Source organism: Teleopsis dalmanni, chromosome 2 (assembly GCF_002237135.1).
Source record: "Teleopsis dalmanni isolate 2A chromosome 2, ASM223713v2, whole genome shotgun sequence".
NCBI lineage: Eukaryota > Metazoa > Arthropoda > Insecta > Diptera > Diopsidae > Teleopsis > Teleopsis dalmanni.
This window is the reverse complement of record NC_051847.1, coordinates 222,330,767-222,351,728: the sequence shown is the minus strand read 5'-3', so window position 1 is coordinate 222,351,728 and position 20,962 is coordinate 222,330,767. Positions and strand designations below refer to the sequence as shown.

General features: G+C 31.4%; 2 protein-coding genes across 2 annotated transcripts in view; both read right to left on the bottom strand.

The window, feature by feature from the left end:
- LOC119676810 (collagen alpha chain CG42342) overlaps positions 1-20,962 on the bottom strand; it is a 54,735-nt gene that overhangs the window by 886 nt on the left and 32,887 nt on the right. Inside the window, exons 8-15 of the mRNA XM_038088068.1 lie at positions 7,110-7,469; positions 6,976-7,050; positions 6,814-6,909; positions 6,715-6,759; positions 6,584-6,646; positions 1,416-1,442; positions 1,289-1,342; positions 853-1,050 (exon numbers count right to left, since the gene is read on the bottom strand). Coding sequence (XP_037943996.1) covers positions 853-1,050; positions 1,289-1,342; positions 1,416-1,442; positions 6,584-6,646; positions 6,715-6,759; positions 6,814-6,909; positions 6,976-7,050; positions 7,110-7,469 — 918 coding nt within the window. The remainder of the gene's footprint in view (positions 1-852; positions 1,051-1,288; positions 1,343-1,415; positions 1,443-6,583; positions 6,647-6,714; positions 6,760-6,813; positions 6,910-6,975; positions 7,051-7,109; positions 7,470-20,962) is intronic.
- LOC119685276 (calexcitin-1-like) overlaps positions 1-20,962 on the bottom strand; it is a 107,672-nt gene that overhangs the window by 69,172 nt on the left and 17,538 nt on the right. The window lies entirely within an intron of this gene.

Below are 20,962 nucleotides of genomic sequence, written 5' to 3'. Positions count from 1 at the left end.
ACATGAAATGTATTAAAGCGTATTTTTTCACTTCATAAATGTTTTTCCAATGTATTTTGTTAACGTTTTTTTTTATGAATTAAAATAAATTTACAATTGTCAAGTTCAGCTTAATGATAATCAGTGATAATGAGTATTTGTTATTGTAATTGCAGTTGGCTTCTTGTTCTGTCTGTTATCCCATTGTTATACCCCGTAGTTAATTCATTTGGGAAAGGTGGTACGGTACGAGTATCTCCCTCTTCCACTCCGCTTTCGCATGTTTGTGTTAAGCAGCTTGTGTTACGTATTAAATGGCCCTTTTCTTCTTGTAATTTGAACCCTTTTTTATTTACTTTCTTATTAAATTTTTTTTCAATTTTTTTTCAATTTTTTTCTTTTTTCTTTTTCAACTGCAACTTTTTCAACAATAATTTTCTGTAATTTTTGGTGGTCTACAATATTCTTTTCTGTTTAATCGGAATTATGTAAATTTTCTTGATACTCGTCGTATTCATCTTCAGCCTCTGTTTCTGCTTCATCCTCTTCTTCGTGCTCATAGTCACTGGTATTGCTTTCCGGTGCCGTTACATCGGGCAAATAGTCTTTGTGTACGGGTGTCGATATTACGGGCTCCTATAGAAATTTAGATTAGTGTGCATAAGCGTTAATGTGTAGATATTTTTCTTTATCTTTTTTTTTTGTATTTTCTTTTCTTTTTGTTATATAAAAAAGTGTTAACTCTTTTCTCATTATTAAATTTCAACATGCAATTTTTTTACAACGACTTTAAATTTTGTTAATAATACAACCAACACCAAATGAAATTGAATTTAGAATTTCTACCTAAGCTAAACTAATAAACATGCTAACCTTGGGTGGTCGCCAACCGCAACCGGGCAATGGCAATCCATCAGAACCCAGTGGACATGGTGCATCCAGACCGGGCACACCTTGTTCTCCCTTATCGCCGCGATCACCTTTGCGTCCACGTTTACCGGGTGGTCCAGGATCGCCACGTGAACCTTTTTCACCGCGTGGACCTTCTTGACCGGGTATGCCATCGGTACCCTTAACATAAATTAAATTGTAGTGCAAATACATACACAAAGACATAAACATTTAAAAAGTGTTTTTAGAGTTAGTGGCAGCTGATACAAAGTGAAGGGAAAGTGTAAGAAACAATGTATAATTTTATCTAAATAGTGATTTTAAAAACCCACAGTGTGGCAATTTTTCATAGCATGCAGTGTAAAGAGATTTATAGAAGTAATCTTCCCGGTTCATTTCACCATATTATGCTACTTACCGGCAGACCAGGATCTCCACGTTCTCCTTTTTGTCCTGTTTCACCTTGTGCGCCCTATTAAAAAAATTTAAAACGTTAATCGTGTTTCTGTTCTCAATCACATTTACATCACATCACATTTACACACCTTCATGCCGTCTAAGCCAGGAGGACCCTAATGTATACGAAAATTAAAAAAAGAAAAAAATGAAATCAAAAATTTTAAGTAAATTAAAAATGAAAATGAATCAATAATTAATTAAATTTAATTCATAAAGATATTAAATGGTTCATTTAAAAAAATTAATAAATATAATTAATATTAATAACCCAAGCAAAATCATGCAAATTATAACACACATAATTAAATCATATGTATAAAAATCATTAGAATTTAAAATTATATAAAATTTCTTAATTAAATTAAAAATATTTTTTTTCTTCATTAACAATTATTTGTATAGAATAAAAATTGTATAAGCAACAAAATAAAAGTATGAGTCAAGAATGAAACCTCAAGCTTTAGGTAACTTATAGAAAATATTAAAAACTTAATATAAGTAAGGAAAATATATTTATATACTTCAAAAAAACAAAAAATTTTAATAAAACGATTCTAAGAGTTTTTAATGAGATCGCTCCTTCCTCTTATTAGTATAATGTATGGAAAAATTTTACTTTAGCGTTGCAGATGATTCTGACTGGCGAGTACGGACTTTAAACTGTATGGCAAGGACAAGGATAATATTTTACATTATATTTCGATTTATGCCTTAGCCTGGTATCATTGGCTGAACTTCTTGATACAAAATAATATATGGTATGTAGATCCTCAGCTTTTAGGCGTTACGAGTTAAGGACATTATTAAAAAAGGCGGTTTTTTTTTTGGTAGGGCGATTGTAAAAGATAAAGAAAAATGACTACCCCAGCTGCCTTCTTTGGCAAGATAAGGATATAAATTGTGCTTTCACAAAAAGATCATCTTCCAGCATACTCTCTATTTACTTCTATCTCTCTATTCTTCTCTCTCTTTTACTTCTTCTATTTATTTTATTTATTTATCCTTTGATATGCTTATGTTACAGTGTACTATGTACTGTACTATGTTTCAAAATAACGAACTATTTCAAAATAACATATAGAAGCACTTTATAAGCGATAGATAATAGGTTGGCGCTGATCGGTGGGTCATATCTTTTCAGAAATGTAAGATAATGATTTCTAAAAATTTTATTAAGTAGATGACATATGTAGCAGATAATATTTAATATAAATATATACATAATATATGTAAAATGTCACCATTAGGCTATAAATCAAAGCCGCCTCCATATTCCTACGTTGTAGTACAGTAACCCACACTTCGTTATGATTATTTGATTTTAACACTATTGGTCTCGATTAGGGATAAAGACTACTTAGAGTTAGTGAAGTACAATAGATGTATTATGTTTACAGTACGTAGAGCGGATGTAGCTGTTATTGAATGCATTCACAACTGTAAAAATTTTTAGTTAATTTTATGAAGATAGTTTCAGTTCGTTATTTATGACTGCTGAGCTGATTTTTCAATGGATCGTGATAAGGATTATTTATTCATTTATTTTCTGGTATTAGGAACTCCTCACCGAAGGTAAGTAAGGTCTTCTTTTATAAGGGTGAACTTCTTCTGTTCAGATAGAATCAGTTTTAGCAAAGTTCCGTACCATTGAGAGTATATATCTTTGTTATGTATATATCTATTCATCTACCTATTAATCTGTTTATCTATTTATGTTTTCATATATCCGTGATGGGTGATATAAAATGTATTCAAATTGGAAAGAATTTATTATAAATTTTATGTAAAAAACTCATTGTTATCTTTTATTTAAATGCACAGAAAATGTAAAATAAGTTAAAATGTTTACATAAGGTTTCTGTTGTGTTTACATTGTTAGTATGTAAATACATATATTCATTTCATACAATTTCAATTTCATATTTGCAACACAAAATCAAATATTGGCATATTTAGAGATTTATATTTTTATTTTAATTTTTTTTGTGATATTTGATTTTCTTAATAAATCTTATGCTAATTATTTGTTTTATTTTATTAGATTTCAATCGACATTTAGTAAAACACACAAAATAAGTTTTGCTTTATAAATATTTAATAATAATAATAATAATATTAACAATATACAATATTTATAATAATTTCTTATATGTGATCTGTTTCTTATATGTTATTCATTATTCTAACCTAAAGTTTATATTTACTCGTAATTGTGTTAAGTAAGAGGAGCAAGAGGAGCGGAAACTTTTAAGTGCTAATGAAAATTGCTTTCAACTAAGAAAATTTTTTGTTCATATTTATGCACACATTTTATATACTTTAATTTATTTATATATATTTATGTGTGTGCATTTTATTATTTATATGCATACATATTTTATTTGCCTTAATATATTCAATTTTAAAGCATAGAAAAAAGTGTTGAAGTATTGGAGAGGGCGTAATAAGTTTAAAGATATAATAATTTGTTTTTATATATTTACATTTTTAAAGCATACATATAGGCGTCTCTGTATGCTTTGAGTACTCTGAAATAGTTTTCTTTTTTCTTTCTTTTAAATGAAATTGACTTTTGGTTTTAATATTTAATTGGAGCCGTTAAGATTAATTGAACAGAATTGACATTAAATTAATGTTGAAAATGTATTAAAATTTTCGAACGGGTAATTAATTAACGGGAGATGAACTTACTTCTTTTTTATATTTTATTGTATATACTTATTAAGCATTAAATTACAATTAATAACAAATTCAGAAACAATTCAGTAGCTAAACATAAGATTAATTAAGAAATAGATTAATCGAATCTGGTATAACGGAAGGCAATATGAAAATGATGGTTCATTAACTTAAATTTTATTTTCAGATAATAGCCAGATAATTTCTAAATCGAAAAGATCTCATAATGAATTGAGCATTAAGTCTGGCGAGGCTCTAGCACAGAAGGTGTATAAGAATCTTTTTCTTATATGCTTTTAAGCAATATTTTTAGATATATTAAAAAACAGACTTATATTCTACAACTATATATATAACCACTATAGATTAGTATCTTGTACATTTCAAAAGTATTTTTTATTGTGAATTAGTCGCAGAATAAAATCAATTCGTGTGGCTTAAGCAATATGATCGGATATGACCTTCCTTCTGTTCTTTTTTGGCTAGTCGCTGGCTACTATATCCCACATCATTGGACTATACTCGGAGTTGTCACCTACTGTAGCGAGAGATAGTAGCATTTCTCATGTTTCAGATACAGTGGTTGGCTGTTGTATTCCACATTATTGGACTACAAATAGAGTCAACAGGCGTTGTAACCAGCGACTGTTGCACATTCATGCGATGGACAATAACTTGGATTGGATAATTGCCATGCAACTGAGATAATTCTATATTTAATTTCAAATATAGAAATAACATATTTATATTTTGGAACCTAACTAATTTCTTTATTTTTTATTTGCCTTTCAGTGCATGTCTGCATTTGTATTAGTTTTTAATAGAAGTTAAAATGGAAGAATGTTGACTGTTATACCATTTAACTAAAGTAGTCATATTATGAAGATATAATAAAAAATCAATGAGAATGTGAATAAGAACATATAAACTTAAATGGTTTTTATATTTTTATATATATTGTTGTATGTTTAACATTTTTATATATAACACTAAAAATATACAACTGTGAAGTTTGAATCTATTCAAAATTTCCTTCAATTTGCACTCAAGCTTTGGCAAATCTATTTAGACAAAGCCCATGGACGGTACCTAAAATTTCTTTTTATAATCGCTTACACTAAGAAAAAAATTGTGATTTATGCATAGATATTAAACTTTAATGCTTATATATAATATGTATACTTATAACACGCATAACATCTATTGATATTGTTCGGTATTTTATTATCGTTAAATAATTTTTAATGTTCAATGGAGCAAAAACAAAAAAATGACATTTTTTATACAATGTAGCATTATTCTTAGTTAAAATTATTAGTAATTAATAGATTTTAAGTTGGTTGGGGTTTTTGTAAACACTTGCTCTAACTACTTTAATTTTTATTATTTTTCCTGCGCAATGCTTATTGAGTTTCATTTAGTATTTATTAAATTTTATTTTACAGTGTATTTTTTCTTTACCATATTTTTGTTGCACATGCCACTAATGCGTGTTTGCATTAATTTCATTTAATCTGTTAAATGGCTTTAATTATTAATTAATAAGTTCTCTGCTGATAGTTTATGTTCAATACAGAAAGGAAAGGAAAAAATAAATGTTTATATATAACATTATAATTTTTATTTTCAATACATACACATTTATATATATATATATATTATTATACTTATTTGTAAATATTAAAGTTCTTCTTTTCCAATTAAATATTTAATTAATTTAATTTTTTGTTAGTATGTTGCAAAAATGTTGATGATAATTAATACTGCAATGACTATTGAATCAATTCAATTCACTGTACAAATAGAATTTCATTAATTATTATTGATAAGGTGTAAAGAGGAGCAGGAAATATGTGTTTTGGATATTTTTTTTTTGAATGATATGAATAAATTTTGTATTTTTGTTTAAATATAGAAGATTTGAACAATTTAACAGTTTAAAGCAGCTGCTGTAAGCGATATCGAATGTTCGACACATATTCACCACATCTGTGGTGAAAAAGCTGTTAATATATTTTGATAGGTTAGTTATCAGTGTTGGAAGGTAACTTCAGTTATATTTTTAAAATTATTTTAGTTTCAGTAATTGAACCGTATTCATAGCTTAAATAATCATGTAGATGGTTTCTAAGTAATTCGCAGAAATACATAAATTTTGTAAAATTTTTCCATATTTGTTAACAAAGCCAAGCTTCGCTTAATTTTTTTATATTTCAAGTTTTTTTCGTGGTTATGATATTGTTAGATTGATTCACTTTAGTTCGCATTTATGTATATTATGTTTGAAAATTTATAAAAAAATATTTCGTTTTAGTTACATTCAGCATGTGTAGTTATTGTTGTGCTTGTGTTTTATTATAATATTTAAAGTTTTAAGGATTAGTAGCCCCACACCTGTTAGAAGTAGAAAAAAAGTAAAAACCAAATTTTATTTACTTTAATTACTAAAAATATTTAAGTTTTAGTTTAATTAATAAGCAAATAATTTAGTTTGTATTAATTTAATAAGTACTAAAAACTAAGCCAAATTGCGTGGAAATGTGTTCAAAGTCATTATTAAATAATTTTAACTCACCGGTAAACCTGCTTTGCCTGCTGGACCAGATATGCCAGAATCACCACGCATGCCCATAGGACCCTAAGTAATTTAAGTGGACTTAATATAATTTCATAAACATATTACTGTTTGTACAGCCGGAAACTTACCGGTAGGCCCATAGGGCCTTGATCACCTTTATGACCCCTTTCACCCTACAACTACATATTTTTAAAATTTTTAAGAGGAAAATGTATGCATAAATTTACCGGATCACCTTTACGTCCATCTAAACCCCGATCGCCTTGTTGTCCCGGATGTCCAGGTGGACCCATCGGCCCTGGCGGACCTGGTGGACCATATAACTATAATTTAAAATTAATAAAACAAAGTCAATTCAATGAGACTATTTACACCACTCAGTAACTTACATATTCAATTGTTGGCATATGTGGTGCATCTGACATTCCGTCCATATCTTGACGCCTACGCATTTTTCTATACTTCTAGTAGAAGGTTTAATAAGTAAACGAAATAATATATTATTATGGTAAGCAATACTCACTGAATCCCCACGATCACCTTTATCACCTTTAACTCCAGGATATCCTGGTGGTCCAGGTAGGCCTGGTGGACCCATGAGGCCTGGTGGACCAATATCACCACGATCACCCTTCTCGCCAGGTGGCCCCTGATAACCGGGTAGTCCAGGTGGTCCTTCAATTCCAGGCTCACCAGGTAGACCATCTAAGCCACGTGGACCCAATGAACCAGGTTCACCTGGCTCACCGGGTTCACCTTTCAAACCATCGCGGCCTTCACGTCCATCTTTGCCAGGCATGCCAGGTGGTCCTGGTGGACCACGTAGTAGTGTTACGGGAGGATCATCGTAATCTTCATCCTTAGCACCTCCAGGACCAAATATCTATTTTTTTGCGATTTTTTTTTAATGTAAATAATTGTTGGAATATAAATCAAGCAGAAAATTTGTTCAACGCTTAAGCAAAATTTTTTAATTAATTTTCAACTAATTATGTGCAGTTTACGAGAACATGTGTGTAGCAAAAAGCGCGCTGGCACGTGTGTGTCGCGAAACTTTTTGCCTTTGTTGTTGCTATTAGGAAATACAATTCATGTACTCATTTGTAAAATTTGTGCACTTCTTTGTGCGCTTCACTATGTGTGCTTGTGTGTGTGTGAGTGTTTGTGTATGTGTGCAAAATTAAAACTTCTAAGCCACCTACTACCGCGTACATTAGTGAATTAATTGCACGGGGCGTTGCACTTACACGCCCCACAATCCCACAATCCAACAAAACCACACAATTCCGTTTTGTCTTCAAAAATCTTTTCACTTTTTTTATATTTGAAAATTACAAAAAACAACAGAAAAAAAGACTCCAAAAAGAATAAATAACTTCAAATTATTTCACATAGATACACACACATACATACATGCGTACATACATTGTTTGCATTGTGTGTATGATGCACACTTAACTTTCTTATGTGCCTTGGTGTCTAAGCGATACAATGTGTGCTCCTTATCGGTTATCTGCAACGGCAGCAGGAACGGAAGCAAATTTGTGTTTTTTCAAGTAACTTCTTTGAAGCTTTCACTTCGTCTGTACTCTTCGTCTATACGCCAATTCCCTGGAGTGCTACAATTGCAGGGGCTTTGTTAACTTATATTCCGCAATGGCTGCGCTTAACCCATTCAGACTAATAAATTTTTAATATTTTAACAGTTCTGAAGTTTCTGGAGAGCAGGAAGAGGTTTTTATTTAAGCAAAGAATTTGAGAAAATAAAATCTATTAAAGATCTTGAACAGTTTCCTTAACTTAATGAGTAGTATTAGATTGGGACAGAACCCAACTGTCTTATACTTGTTTCACATAGGAAGAGTCTGTACATCAAAAAGAGAAAACGATACAAAGATAAAAACAACAGAAGATAAATGCATTTTAGTACGAAGAAAGGGAACAATAACTATAAAAGAGAAAAAGAAAGAAAAAAAAAAAAGAATTAAAAATGAAAAAGTAAAACCAAAATCTTAAAACATTTTAGTGAGGGAAGATAATGAGCATTTAAAATAAGAAGAAGGTATAAAAAAACACCAAAACACCAAAATATATAAAAAAAATATATAATAACACCAAAATATGAAAACATTTTAGTATGAAGAAAGAGAACAGGAATTATGAAAAAGAAAGAAAGTGACATCAGATGCCGAAAGTATCTTAATATGAAGACGGAATCTTGTTCTCTCTAAATGAGAGAAATAAATGAAGAAAATTAAGCCAAAAATGTGAAAATAATGATTTTAACACTAAAAGAGTGCACAAGAAATATAGATGGGAATGAGAAAAAATTTTAATTTACTACTTCACAAAGGAGAAAAATTAAATTTACAGTAACTACGCCTATTTTAGAGAATTCTAAAGTCCGAGATAAGAGAAAAGAACATGAAAGAGAGAACAAAGTTGCGTAGTAGATCGGAAATGGGTATTGAATGGCATTAAATTCATTTGTTTTACATTTTTAACTTATCAGTTTTTAACCACAAGCATTAATCGATATAAAATGGATTCATTTCCTTGGTATTCACAAAGTTACATCTTTCACAAACACGGTTGCCACTTGAAAATTTTTTTCTGTACCAAAATTGGTTTAAAAAGGTACCATTTCTGTGAAAAAAGGTCCAAAATTTTTCTATTGTCTTTTTATAAGAAAATACAATTTATATAAAATGTACAAAAAGTATAAAACAATACAAGTTACATTTATAAAAAAAATTAATTGAAAATATCCACAATAAAGTTGGGTCGCCGAAAATGTACCATTTTTTGAACATGAGTACCAGAGTACCAAACGGAAAAAAAAGTACCAATTTTGGTACTAAAGTACCATAAGTGGCAACCGTGTTCACAAACATGGTTTGTCCACAGTATGTTATGTAGAGTACCAGTAAGGGCTGAAATATGTAATAACAACAACAACTTATGTTTATAGATATAATTCTTTTCAGGTTCAATCATTCAATTAATCGAAATCGATTATTTGATAGGATAGGTTATATGATATTCACTCATCCAAATTATTTACTAGTATTTAAAAATATGCCAAATTTAAATCGAATGGGTTAATGTGATTGCTACTAAAATGAATTTAGAATGTTTACGGCATAAATGCGGAACAGAAATAAACTTTACAAAAGTTTATTAAGACCATAGCAGAAATTAGAAGGAAGAAGATATGATACTAAACGCAACTTTAACTACTAGAACTGTACTTATCCTTATTAAAAAACAACAGGAGACACACACATGTTAAGAGAAAAGACATAGATGTGAAGGAAAAAAGCGGTACACGATATCGACTCAAAATGATTAAACTCGAGAGGAGCTGCCGGAACCACAAGGACAAAAGCAATTTCAAAACAAATAAGTTAAGTTGCATCTTCAGCCACAAAACACCAGAGCAACAGCAGCAAAAATGCAACATAAAATTGCGCTGAAGAGAAAAAAATCACCGAGAAATTACAAAGAAGAAAAAAGTGAATTGAGAAAGTTGCAAAAACCGAAACAGAAACAGAAACAGAAACGGTACAAAAAAAATGCGGAAGGATGAAAACCCAAAGGACGCACAATAACATTGCAACAAAACGTTACTTATTTGCTTAGCGTAGATGTGGATCCTTTGCAACATTTTGTTGCATGTGTTGACTTTGCTGTTTATGTTTCATCTTAAATGCTGATGCTGATGCTGATATCGATGCCGTTGCTGTTGCTAATGCTATTGCAGCAGTTGGTGATGTTGTTGCTGTTGTTGTTGCTGATGTTGTTGTGGTTGCTTTGTTGCCGTTTTTATTGTTACTGTAAATTGTTGCTAATGCAAAGAGTTTAAGGATGTTTTTTTTAATGCTTCCGTTCCGTAGCTATTTCACTTTTTTACTGGTTTCATCAGCGCACTTTACTTCAATTTATTTAAGTTTTTTCTCTGGGAATATTTTTTTTGTTCCTATTGAATTAGCAAAGTTTTTGTATTGTTTTGTTTTTGTATGTTAAAAATTAAGCAATTTTTTGAAAACTTTCCGTATAATTTTAAATTAAATAAGTTAAACAGCACACTTGTGTGCGTTTCGCTTTGACTTTTCGGCTTCGAGTTTTTGTTCCTCACAGGACGAAACTTGTTTAATTGATTAGTTTTGAAATGAATTAAATTCCTGCAAGGGGTCATGAACTTATGCTAAAGTTCATGGAATAAGCTTTAGAGGTTGCCAACACTTGAAAGTTGCAGTTTTAATAGTAAAAAGTTACTTCACTGACTGTTGGATGAGTTGCGGGAACAGAAGAATAAAATTGATGTGTTTTTAATGTACTTCATACGCAATGTAGTACCAACAAATTTTATAATTTTAATTAATGTTTCAGACATTTTAAGTTTATTATGGCCTAACCAACAACAATAGTTGTGTGGAGAGATAGCTTTTATAAAGTGAACATTTTGAGATAACCCAAATGGATGAAGCAGTTGACCGCGTATTGTACCACTTACTTAATCAAAAATAATGGTAAGATTAGTGTCGTAAATATTCAAAATTTTAATGCATTCATACTAGCATTTCTGAAACTTATAGTAAAATATGGGAAAACTCAACGATATGCAGGCATCTGTAATCTGCAATCTGGCCACGTTCTGATAAAAAGAAATCCAAAATTCTCATTGAGATGCCCCGTAGAGATATCAGACTTTTTGTAGGTTTACTTACAAGTCACTGTAAACTAGAGAACCATGTTAGAAGATCAAATCTCCCTTTCAATAAAACCTGTCGCAGCTGTGGGAAGACGATGAGGGTGCCTCTCATCTATTATGGTTTTGCCTAGCTCATGCACGGCGGCGATGTAGTACTTTAGCAGCCCCCTTTCTTGACACTCTTGATCAATTACAGGACCTGACATTGAACAGTATTTTGGTCTTCGTCAAAGGTTTTAGGTAGTTTAAAACCTTAAATTATTCCTATATACTGTAATACAATGTGCCAATAGATCTAAGTGTATCCCCTAGGGATCGCCGGTATAACCTAACCTTACCTATAAGAGCACTTAAGAACACATGTGTTCATATATAATACTAATATTAGTACTTTAAAAGTACTTTACTTTACAGTTTGAGACGAATCAATGATCAACCACATTTCTTAGTAAATGATCCATTGTTTATCTTAAACTGTAATTCAGTAATGATGATGATGATGATCCATTCATTCCACTGGTACATCTCACACTGTAATCTCAAATAAAGTAATAAAATAAGTATTTGCACGGTAGTAGAAGTATAAATCTTAGGTAAAAAATAACGACAATAGCCTCATTAAAAATCAATCGCTTAAGAGAGATTGGCATTAAAAATGTTTAAGAAGAATATGAACAAATGGTATAATGAGATGTGTGTGTTTGATGTGACAGAATGTTGACTCTGTCTGAAAGGTTATGGAACTTCAAGTCACATTCTATGTAACTGTTTAACTTTGGTCTGTATCAAGAGGACGACACCATAGTTGGAACTTCTAACCCGGCTAAATATAAGGAACTGCTCCAGAGAGATTTTTTGTCTTTCTTTTGAAAGGTTAAGTGTCTTCTGTATGGTTAAAGCATCTTAAATTGAAGAAAACAATACACCGTGATTAGGACGATTTATTGTGCTTTCGGTTAAGGTAAGTTGTAAGCATTAAATGATTAATATTATGCAATGCGTCGTTAGGCTATACATTATATCATATTGTATTTTATTGTACCTTCATAGTGTAAAACTGATAGGTCAAACATAATGTTTACCTGATATATATTTAACATGATCACTTATCAATTTTACTACTATTGTTTGTTCGTTAAGTGGACTTGCCTTACCATCATTCATAGTTAAAAATATTTTTGTAAGAATCAAATACTGTTTCATACCGAATAAATAAACCAAAGCAAACATTGAGTTATATATTATGAAAATGAGAACATAAATTAATATTTTTCTTCCTCGCCAGTCGCTTTCCACAAATTTATGTTAATAACCTCCAACAATCAGTCCGCAGACATATTTGATGGTCACGGCTTCGGTTGGTATTGAATAAAAATTTTTATGCAATATTTATTTGTTGATTCAAAATGAATTATTTGTGTATTTTTAACGAAAATTCTGCCCCGTGAAATTGTTCAATGGCTTCCAGAACGAAACATAATTCAACGATATTTTATTTATTTTCGAAGCATAAAAATTTATTCAGCCGTTAACAAGTTATGCTTTCAGCCGAAAATCGAAAAAGATACTTTATCCTCGCCACCGTATTTATTTTTCATGTCGATATTATTGTTGCCATAATCCTTAAAATGCTCATATACAAAATATTGTGAAATGTTGAAAAAATAAATATAAATATAAAAATGAAAATAAAAAAAACAAAAACAAAAATAAAATTTTTATATCAAACATATTTGAAAAATAAGTTGAAAAAGGCATTAAAAAACCGCCTACAACCAAATCTGTTTCAATCAAAATACAAGATATGAAATGCCAAATACCTTAAGACAATAAAATACGAATGAGATTAAGAGGCTAAATTCCTAACTGTGATGCATGGACTAGGGTGGATGTGTAGGCACAAAGTGTTCTGACACACTTTAAAGAAATAAAACCCATTTGGAATGTATCAATATTTACGCTTTATTAGGAGCCCCGAGATAAGTTAAATATTACAAAATGGGATTTTAACTAATGTGAGATGAGAAATAGAAATAATACAAGAAAAGGTAATAGGTGATCCTATAAATACATATAATAAATGATTGTGAGCTATTTTTGAAAGTTACTATTAATAGTTAGTATTAATATGATTATAAGTTACACTAGCTCAAGCAGATTTAAAAGTAACAACATGATTTATAAACTATATTTTTTGTAATGATTTAGATGGTAGAATTTGCTCATCAAGTTTTTCAATTTAATGCATACCACATCCCACCCAATATTGATTAGACTGTTAAGTTGAAATCCGCCCTTGGAATGAAGCAATCAATTCTATTGATGCCTTCAGGTAATTGCAAAAAAAATGTAATTTAAAATACTTTTTCAATATACAAAATAATTGTACCCCACTTTCTGTTGTACCCCTCATAGATGGCACAACAAGATAATTCGATATAAAATATTTGTTTTCATATTTATACCTTGTTACCAGGATATTTATACTTATTTTGTATCCTTGTATCCGTGCATCCTAGCATCCTGGCATCCTCAATCAAAGCACCTTTTCACGTTTCATATTTATTGGGCACAGGTGTTCACTCATTAATTTTAAAATGAAACGTGAAAAAAATTTAATTGCAAATTAATTGCTGCAAATATTTACGCGTAAATGAAATTTCATTTTATTTTTATTAAAGATACAACAAAAATGAATTCACTTGTTTTATTAAAGGAATCCACAGATGCAGATTAATGAAAATATACAATATAACAATAAAAAAGTTGTGCCCGCAGCTCTAAAGCAAATACTAGAATGAAAATAATCATTTTAGTCGAAATAAGTTTAGAGAGTAGATGCAAAACAAAAATACAAAATCACAAATATATATATATATATATATATTTCACAATTAACTTCTCCATGAATCTGTTTGGAGACGGTTATTCTAATATATGTCAGAACTTGTCCTCACGTTACTATATCGTTTGGGATCTTGTGACACGTCACTTTCGTTGGATAGACGAGTTGCATTAGAGTGCCGTTATGTTCTTGGGAGAGATGTTGCCTATTTCCTTTATAGGTGGATAGGCAGTTGATAAGTACTGAAGTCTGAGTTTGACGAGGCGATCACAGTGACACAGAATGTGTTCTAGTAGTTCCTCTTCTTCGCAACAAAATCTGCAGGTATCGTTTCTTGTAATACCTAAGTTCTATAGATGCTTATTTACTCCGCAATGTCCAGTGAGAAACCCTGTGACAAGTCGGTTGCCATTTCTAATCAGCATTAGAAGTTTCCTAGTTCTGGCTCCTAGTTCGTTAGATGCATTATTACCATGAAACTGATTTAGATAAGAATTCACAGTTCTAATTTTAAAATGTTTTTTTTTTAGTTTTGACCTATTATCATAGATTGCTCAATTTGTCACGAAGCTTTTGGGTAATAGCTGAGTAACTAAGCTGATCTTTAAGATGTTGAGTCATTCAGTATAAATTGTGTCTTAACTGTTAGAGTTTTTCATAGTGAAATGTAACATGTGCATATGGTTTTGAAATGCTTTGAGTAAGTAAAAAATTTTTTCTTTGCTGGATATTTGGTACACAGGAACCAGTGGCTATAAGCCCGCGAGCTACTGTATCAGTAAAGTGGTTTTGTAACTGAAAGAATTCTCTATGGATGTGATATCCTGTATTACTTTTAGTCTAAAAGGTTCGTCCTCAAACCTTAAGGCGTTCTTTGTTAGTAGAAGAGACTTGAGACTATTAGCAGTCATAATAATAGTCTATTAATAGTCTATTAGCAGTCATACTCTTCGTTATAGTCAATTTTGAATTAACTTAGATAGAAATTATTTGGTGCTAAATTTCTTTACGACTCAGTTATCTCTGGTATATAAATAAATATGTACGTATTTATTTTAGGTACGATACGTACCTAAAAATATGTATTGGAGTAACAGCCCACTTTGTTGTTAGTTTTTCGATTGTTTTATTGTCATGACATATATTCTGGTAAGCCGTGCCAGTTTTACCGATACTAGCATTCAGGACGAGATTTCTACGGCGTTCCCTATCTACTAATGAAACCCCTATAACAAACGTTCCCACTGTTATTCTACCGGTTGAGTGGTGAAAAGTGTTTGCAACTGCAATATAAATCGCAATAAAATTGATATAGTAATATTCTTCAAAAATTACTCATTTATTTCACATAAAGTTATAGTAGACGCAAGTGGTAGTTCGTTGCTTGGAAGATGGGCTCATTTAGGCGCTAAGAAGTGGGTTCGTTGTAATGCCACAAAAAAGTAATAAAGCAACACAGTTTATAGTACACATTACAATCATTTCGGGATTTCGGGCAGTCGATTTAGAAACAAGAAACTGTAAATACTTTGATGAATACCTTTTGGCAATCCTCAGATTATATCAAAGCAGATGGTTAACATTTTTTTTCTTTCTCATCTGATCAAAAACATTTTCAGTAACTGTAGAGAGTAGCTTCTATGTAGTCTATTCATGAATCTATATAACAAATTTGTTGGAAGTTAGGTTGATTAGTCCTTCAATCTCTTATGTAATTTGTGCTTAATTTACAAATCCACAGACTTTAATTTCATTTTGAAGTGTTTCGGAAAATGTGTCTGAAATGTAATTGCAATCATTTAGGTATTTGTGTGTATACACTGAAGTGTGTAGATTAATTTTGTATGCAAAATACTTTAATAAAATTTCCATTTATAGTGAAAAATGTGCATGACACGACACAAATGCGTTGCACGCAAAAACCATAAAATTGAAAATCATTTTAACTTTTAACCTTAACACCCACAAGAGTGGCTGACACAACGACCCGCACATTCAGTCCAGTCCAAGCACATTCAGTCCCATAAATCGGCCAAGCATGAACGCTGTAAGTGTAGTTTGCCTATGACATAGCGAATAATAACAACGGCCCGGCCCGGCACGGCCCGTTCGTGCGTTCATTCGTTTGTACGTCGATCTGCGTGCACATATGCGCGCCTTAATGCAATAACCGCAAACAGTGACGACAACGACAACGACAACTACAACGACGACGAGGACGCAGACGAGCACGAGGACGAGGACAACAAAGAGGACAATGATTTGTGCGTGATTTAAATGCTTGTCAGTGCAACATTTGTGCCCTATAAACGTGTCCTTTCTATTATTTAACATTATTTTTTTTTATTTTTTTATTTTTAAATAAATTTTTATTGTCTTGTAATTTATGTTTTGTCATTTTGATTTGCTATTTATTTTATTTGATTTTTTTTTCGTTGCAGGGATAAACTTTAAATGTGTTTCAGTTCAATCAAAGATGTTTTAATAACGCCATTTGTAAATGTGTTGCTTCCGTCACGCCACCCGCTGTTAACCATGTTCGCCCGCAAATCCATAAAAGTTATAAAATTTTTTATGCGCCCCTTCCTTTACGCATTCACCGTCTCACGCACGCATATGCCGCGCTTAACATTAAACATTAAAAATGCGTAATTCTCATAAAACTTGCACAAAGCAAAGAGAATATGTGAAAATATTTATTAATCTCGGAAGTATTTAAGGAAATCGCTTAAATCTAGCAAAACTCAAAAAAAAAAAACACAAAAAAAAACATCAAAAATCTGGCAAAATACAAAAAAAATTACACATACTTTCCCCCTTCGCCCCTACCCAAGTGAATAACTGTGCACATTTATGCGTAAATATTTATGTCATATTATGTTTCCCATCATAAACTTTGCCTTATTCAATGAACTGCGCCTTGTTCCCGGTGCGCTGCTCCCATCCTCCCGTCCCCTTTGCGCAAGCATTTCTTTCAACTTTTGCGTTTTATTCGCAATTTATACGCCGAAGATGTGTTTGTATGTGTTTGTACGTGTTTGTCCGTCGAAGTGCGTTTTTTGTTTTTTTTGTTTTCTCTTTTTATGTTTAAGTGTGTTTGTTGGTAATTTTCTAAATTTTTTCAGTCGTTTTTTACAGCATACTTGTTGTTGTTGTTTTGGTGTTGTTGTTTTGGTATTGTTGTTGGTGTTATCCCCACTGAGCCACCATCAGCAACCACCATAAAATAAAAGTTGTTTTTCCTGAGGGTACGAATTTAACAGCGACTCTCAGCATCCACAGCTAGTACCGCTATTCAAAGTTTTGTAGGCACATGCTTTGTATGAAATAACCCCCAACGAAAAAGTTGGTATGAAATAAAATATTTCTTTAAACAAATTTTTCTGAATGTACTTTTGAAAGTAAATATAATTAATATCGACAACTTAATATCGACGTAATATCGGGACTTTTAGTCGAGGGCTTAACTTTACAAAAGCCAAAACTAGAGACCATCTTTCGAACGTAGATATTACAAGAGACGATAGCTGCAAACTTTATTGCAAAGAAGAGGAAACAGCAAAACGCATTCTGTGTCACTGTGATAGTACTTAGTGATAGATCCACTTATAATGGAATTAGGCAACATCTCTCCAAAGGACATAATGGCGTTCTTAACTGCTACTCGTTTATGGGACTAAAGTGGGTATGTAACAATAATCCTCAAAGGATGATGTGACGTGGCGACAAGTTTCCAACCCGTTTTAAAATCTAATCTAATCTAATCTAGCTTTACAAAAAACCTTAATATTTTTTTTTGTAAGGGAGTTTGCAACCAACGAATCGAAATATTTTTCTGTAAAGATTTTTTGTACCTATCATAGGGGGCTCGCTTCCTACCCAAGGAGGAAAGTATATCCAAACGTATAGGTTTAATTGGTCATGGCAGAATTTCGATCAATTGTTCGTTTATTGTTGCATTATAATGATAAGAACACCGTGATGTTGAGCCTTAATGGCAAGAAATCACGTTAAAATATATTGACTCTCTACCTGTCATATGATAGATTGACGTATATACCATAAACTAAAATAATACCTAAAAGTAGTAGTTGAACTTAGTATGAATGTTTGGATAATATATATATACATATATATATATATCATTCAATCTATCAATGGCTTTTTCTATTAAAAAAACAATTGACATCATGAGCTAGGGCAGAAATAGCGAACCCGTTTTAAGAGAACAATATACTAAATGTATAGAAAATCAGTAATTTCTGATAGAAAGTATAGAAAGTTCATATTTCTGTATAATTGTGTGCTTTTAAAAATTACACTATATAAGTAATGTGTTCAGAAATTGGTAGAAAGATATTCTCTCTCAATAAAAGTTCAGTTACTTTTGCGAGTAAGTATAGAAAGTCTATATTTCTGTTTGATTAAGTGCCATGCAATACCAAATTTTTGTGGGTTTTGACTAACATTTTTGTACTATGCTATTGCTTACTTAAGAAAATATTATGCAGAAAAATCTTTTCAAACTTCTTTTACACATCACGCAATACTGCAATTCAAATCCCTCAAACCTCATTGCCTTACATTCTGCCCCACCTCAGAACTTATTTACTTATTTGACTGTTTAGTCGCGTCCGTGTAAAAAATATTGTACAAAAGCACATTTGAACCTATTATTTTAGAATCACAAAGTCGTTAAGCGTCATATATTTCCGCTATAGTGGTAAGCCCGTGCATAGGCTGCTCTACCGACAGCGGTAGAACAGCGCAGTTACACACATACATACACACATAGATGCTGCTACAAATGCTGGTACAAATGTTGGTAACTGCATTCGTGATTACTACATAAACAACTACGTGCATATGGATGTGTCAGTGCACGTGCGAGTGTGTGTTTGTGTTTGTGACATGGTACTTTAACTTTTTAGTTGATGTGATCGAATGCGCCATTTTTTATGTCAAGTATCGAAAGTATCGAAAATTTTGGTATGGGCAGTGCCACATCCGATAACCGATAAGAGATGAAAATCAAAAAAAAAAAAGAAACCAAAAAATCTTGCAAAATTGTGTGAATATGGCAAAGTCCTTGTAAGAGGCATAAAATGACTGCTCAAGTATGCTGGCTTACTTCCTTACACCAATCACAGCACTCCCCGCTGTGCACTGGGCTCATATGCGATTAGGGAGCACTGATTATGCGCGTGTATATGTGCGTTGTTGTTTATGTGAGCATGTTAGATTGTTTGTTAAGTTCTAGACTTTGATTTAGGCCTCAAGTACTTAGGGACGTTTCGAATGGAAAGGGAAAGGGAAAGGGAAGGGAAAAACAGTGTAAAGAAGTAATAAAAACTTCAGTAACTTCAATAAGCGGGCGGAATTGCCCAAAATAGTGGAACAAATTACAATTTTTTGTGGCAATTTTATGTCTCTATATTGTTTGTTGTTCTTTATGGTTTTGAAGGGTCTTTAGGGGGGATTTTTGCGTGCTTAGTTCTGTCAAGTTTCACTTTCATTTTTCCGTTTCAACTGCGATTTGTTTACTTTTCCCTGCTTTGCTGGTGAAAGTTGTTTTCCTATTTAAAAATTTATGCAAACAATTTTTTATTATAATTTTTTTTGTTTACTTAATTTTTTGCAAAAATTTACATAAATTTGACATAAATGTTTCATTGGGTGCAAATGCTGAGCCCATTCTCGACCGTCCTACTCCATTAAATGGAAGTTTTATCAGTTTTAGCAGTGTCTCCAGTATCCTCACTTCTTCATTTTATGAAATTAATAAAGCGATTTAGATTTTAAGCTCATAAAAGTGGCACTCAATAAAAATAAGTGGCTGTTTAGTTTCATTTTGAAATTTGAATTATTCGAACAAAACAAATAGAGGAGATGACAGTTCTCTAAGAGTTCTTGCTTTAGAGAGGCAGTTGCTAAGTACTAAGACACATAAGAGACTTCAACGAATTGGGTCAATTGCTTTAATAATAATTTTCAAAGTATCTCATCATATTTTCTTCATGCTTATTGGCATGTTTTGCATCAGCTTGGTTGCTTTCGTTTATAGTTTTAGAGAAACTTTTCTTCTTTAATAGAATAATAACTAATAGTTAATATTATTACATCAGTTTTAGTAGTTTTCTACTAATTGATGTTTAGCGTTTTTTTTGTCGCTTAATAAATTTATAGTTATATAAATTATAAATAGTTATATATACGAAAATTAATCAAAAAAATACTAAATACATGGATCTTTTTCATGTAACGACCACAATATGATCATCACTAAATGTGAAACTTGGTGACAATACATATCAAAGCATCACAAACTTCATATACCTAGTTGCTGTCTTAGAAAATGATAACAATGCAAATCAGAAACTAACACAATGAAACCAAACGACTAAGGGAACATATTGCTTGGTACCTATTCTTTTAATATCGAAACACAGACTTGCAATTTACAAAAGTAAGAGATGTTATTGGCCCGGAAATATGAACTTCGAAATAAAATAAGAAAGAGGGGATGTTAAAATTAAAAAGAGAGGTGTTACGAATCATTGTTGTCCCTACAAAAGCTGAAATTGGATAGCATAAAATTATTAACTTAAATCAAAAACATTGTTTGATTCATTTAGAGCCAAAGGTTGTGCTAAATTGGATATATGATGAGAAAAACCCCTACAAAAAGTTCCTGCAATACAAAAAATTGGTTGATCTGGGTTAATTGGCATGAAGAAGCTTAAAAGAAAAAGGACATTACAAGCCAAAGTGATGCAATCTTCTAGCATCTTTCTAATCCGCTGTGACCCATCAGCAA